This window comes from Trichechus manatus, unplaced genomic scaffold (genome assembly GCF_000243295.1).
Source record: "Trichechus manatus latirostris isolate Lorelei unplaced genomic scaffold, TriManLat1.0 scaffold00268, whole genome shotgun sequence".
NCBI classification, from domain to species: Eukaryota; Metazoa; Chordata; class Mammalia; order Sirenia; family Trichechidae; genus Trichechus; species Trichechus manatus.
The window spans coordinates 1,980,619-1,984,849 of record NW_004444204.1 but is presented as its reverse complement, the minus strand read 5'-3'; the positions used below and the strand labels follow the sequence as shown (position 1 = coordinate 1,984,849).

The following is a 4,231-nucleotide window of genomic DNA, read 5'->3' as shown; positions in this document are numbered from 1 at the left end:
AACGTAAAATAAGCTTCCCCCAACTTACACTTTCTCAGTACACCATAAAAAAAAGGGAGAGGGGGAGTCAAACCAGCTGGCTTAGGGCTGGGAGATGTGTCCACAAGATGTCAGTATATGAACTCCCATGGCCACCAAAGGCTGTTTTACTTCCTTTATACGTAGTTTGAAAAGTTGTGTAGAAAGTTTGGAATAGTATTTATGTCTGATTGGAGCAGCTTTCATTGAGCTGAAAAATATAAGGATAAAATGGAATACAATCCCTAGGTTGGAATGCCTGGTCAGCATCTGAGGACAGCCATATAAAGGATATAAGAAGGATAGAAAATAGAAAAGATCTGGGAATCTCGGTGGTGATTCTGTGGCTTACACGGCATGTGTTTGGGGATTTCTATGAAGGAACTAGGGGGCATCTGAGGACAGTTTGGCAAATTACAGCTCAGTTATTCTCATTTGAGTTTCCTTATGGGGCAGTCATACAATTTTTGGAGTTTGATAATTTGACGTAAATTACCTCTCACCAGATGAATTGTCATTTTAAAATGGGACAGACTCTTCAGTCCTGCAGTGTCTAGGGAGGAAAATATTTTTATTTTCGACAACATTTATGTTATTAATAGCCTTGAATATATTTACTGATAGGACAGCATTTTGGGAGAGGTTTTGTCTTCTTGACAGCTATCATAAGAACTGTAGAACTGTACAAAAAAAAATACATGTGCACTCATGGCAATAATTTAGAAGGTGCATGGGTTCTCTAAGATGCATAGTTGCATCTTCTTCCTAGAAATTCTGGTAAAATTAGGCATAGAGTTACATTTTAAACAAATATGACTTTACTGCTGCTATTATTTGCATTCCAAACACACAACTACAGAGATTAGAGAAGCCAGAAGCAACTATAGAGATTAGAGAAGCCAGAAGCCTATTTCAGTATCATTTGTGTGAGCAGATGCTTTGCTGTCATACCAGTTCCCATGGCTTAGTGGGTAAGACTATCTGAAAGACTGGAGGTTTAAGTCCATCCAGAGGACTCGGAAGAAAGATCTGGCAATCTACTTCTGAAAAATCAACCATTGAAAACCCTGTGGAGTCATACAGTTCTACTCTGAAACACACGGGGTTGCCATAAGTTAGAATTCACTCAATGGCAAGCAGTTTTTGGAAACCAAGAATTAGTGAACATTTTTCACCTTAGAATCAGGTTAGAGGCAAGACAGCAATCTAAGCACAAGTGAATGTTTGCTCTCATAGCCATGATGCACAATAAATTTATTCCGATAGGCCCCTCACATCCTACCACAGATTAATTCCTGATCTTGGAAATTTCCTTCCAATGCTTCCTTCCATACTAATCTTTGTGCTTTTCCTTTGCCAGATATAATTACTTGTTAACTTAATCACAAGGAAAGGCAAAACAATGTTTAGGATAGGCCAGATTTTCCAACCTGGTTGTCATAACACATTCAAATTTCATTCACTCATAAAGCACATTTTGGAGTCTCTGTTCCTGTCCTGTCAAGAACACAGAGTGGTACTATTTCAGGAAGGGGAAGCCCTGTCTTTGTGATGATCCTATGGATGCTCTGGGTATTCATGGCCTCCATCTGCTTAGGTGGCAATAATCGCAAACCAGGGAGTCAGCTGCCTGCCAGTACTCAGAGGTGGAAAGGGGCAGAGGAGTACATGTCTCAGATAGCTAGAAGCTCTCTTCCTTGCACGACTCATCTGGTATGTTATTTTGCATCTGTGTCAAAGAACTAACACTGTTTTTGAGATCTTGTCTAGATTTTCTTTTCTAGTTGTCTATTTGCCTTTTAGGTCCCTAGGTGGTGCAAATGGGTTTGCACTTGACTATTAACCTAAAGGTTGATGGTTCAAAAGCATCCAGCGGCACCACAGACAGCTTCCATTAAGATTACATCGAAGACAACTCTGTGGAGCAGTTTTACTCTGTAACACACAGAGCTGCCATGAGTCTGAATGGATTTGACAGCAAGGGGGTTGGTTTCATTTCTCCATTGATCCCTTCTTATTAATCAATCCATTAAAATAGTGAAATCAAATGGAAGATTGATAGCTGCGTTCCACACAACCTAAGAATATACAAAAGTTCAACCACCAAATTCTGTGGTGCTGACATGTGTACTAAGTGCTTGCAGCCTATACACATCACATTTTATAGGAATGGATTCTAGCATTGTGTCAGAGAGATCTGGTATACTTGTTGTGACTTTATTTTACAAATAAAATCCCCAGCCACAGAATTTCACAAGTGAGACTGAACAATTTGTGTCAGTGGGATAGAAAATGTGATACCAGGATACCTCCAGAACACATGATCTGATAAGTACAATTTTAATGTGAAGGCAACAGAAGTGAAAGCGTTGATCCTCTTCAGAATCTAATAAGTAAAACTCAATGTCCTATTTTGAAAGAGTAATATTTTATTCTTATTACAAGGTTACAAAAACATTACTGAATAGGTTCTGCAAGTCAGAAAGACTGAGTTTATGTCATTTGATTTGAAGTAGCTTTATTTATTGTACAACTTAAGTAAAGCCCTGGAACTCAGTAAGAAAGGAGAAAGAGATGCAGTATCGTATTTTTGTTCGCCATCCGTGCGCTTCCCCCCTTCAGAGGTATTTTCATAAGCGCACCAGCAGCATTTTATTTACAGCAACATGTAAAAAAAAATTGACATGGTGGCTGTGCTTATGAAAATACCTCCAGGAAGGAGGGTTTAGTTTGCAAACAAATGTAGAAGATGAGTGTTTTTTGCATGAAAATTAGGTAATTGTTTCAGGTAGAATTGCTTTACTCTGAAAAAGCCATGGATATATGAGTTTCCCCCTTTATTTTATTAGTTTCTGGATGGAGAAGAGTAAATATATGCAAAATGAATGAATAGTAAGTAGATTACAAGAAGGGTCCATGGCTCATATTAGATTCTGTTTTGAGTGAGTTCCCAAAATCATTCCACTGAATAATCCATGTAAACAATTGATTCAATCTTCAGTTCCCCTCAGCTCCAACCCTCAATATTACTTGTTTTCTTCATGTCCTTTATCTGGTATTGCCTAATTTAATTACCAAGGAAAGACAAGTAGGTGAAGTGAAGGTTTGGGGTGAGCCAGATTTTCTTCTCATCTGTTCATAGGCCATGTGGTCTGTACACATAAGAAATCTTACTTCCTGTTTGAGGGAGTAGCATCAGAACCCAAGAACTTCGTGTATACACTGTACAGCACTCAGATACTGAGTTCTGAGCTTGAAGCAGAACAAAACATATTTGTGTAGAGGAATACATGCCACATGCCACTCTCCAGCCTACTGTGGGTGTTGATGGCCTTCATCTACTCTGGTAAGGAAGGTTCCAAACACGGGTAAGAATGTTAAGGATGAAAGGATTGCACACAGCATATGGTACTTTGCATGGACTTAGGGAAAGGGGAATTGGAGAAAAGCAAGTATACTGAAATGTCAATTTGGTTTGTGTTTGGGTCCTCAATTAGTCTAATTCTTATGATATTTTATTCACTACTCCAGAGGATCAATTCTGTCTTCTGATTTTTCCCACAGGATCCATTGTGGCCCAGAAAGTTACTCAAGTCAAGTCAGCTACATCCACGCAAGAGGGGGAGGCCGTCACTCTGGACTGTCTGTACGAAACAAGTGCGACAGTATACTACATTTTCTGGTACAAGCAACTTCCCAGTGGCAAGATCATTTTCCTTATTCATCAGAGTTCTTCTAGCCAGAACGCAGAAGAAGGTCGCTACTCTATAAACTTCCAAAAAGAAGATAAATTTATCAGCCTCATTATTTCAACCTTACAGATGGAAGATTCAGCAAAGTACTTCTGTGCTCTCTGGGAGCTCACAGTGTTTGAAGTGATAGTGAAAGCTGAGCAAAAACCTCAGAGCTCAATAACAGAGAGCACCCTGCTACAGGGTCTGAGCTGCAACACATACCTGCAGATCCCAGACAAGAAATTGTAGTGACTGTGGTTGCTTCACATGTGGTCTGGATGGGAGATTTCATTTTAAGTAAAAGCTCCCTATAGCTCATTTGGAAACAGGTGTCCGGAGTAACATTCTTAAATACATTCTCAATCTTGAATTTCTGACTTAAAATAGATCAGACAGTACATGTGTCAAGTCATCTAATCTTGAAAAAAACTTATCCTATCATAATTTAATTAAAGTGGCAGTTTCACTTACAGACATTC

At 39.1% G+C, this 4,231-nt stretch overlaps 1 gene segment (V, D, J or C); it reads left to right on the top strand.

Moving 5' to 3' along the window:
- The first annotated feature begins 3,185 nt into the window (after positions 1 to 3,185).
- Positions 3,186 to 4,001, top strand: LOC101359339 (T-cell receptor alpha chain V region HPB-MLT-like). The segment is given in 2 exon segments: positions 3,186 to 3,364; positions 3,583 to 4,001. Coding segments are annotated over 2 exon segments (468 nt in total).
- The last annotated feature ends 230 nt before the right edge of the window (positions 4,002 to 4,231 follow it).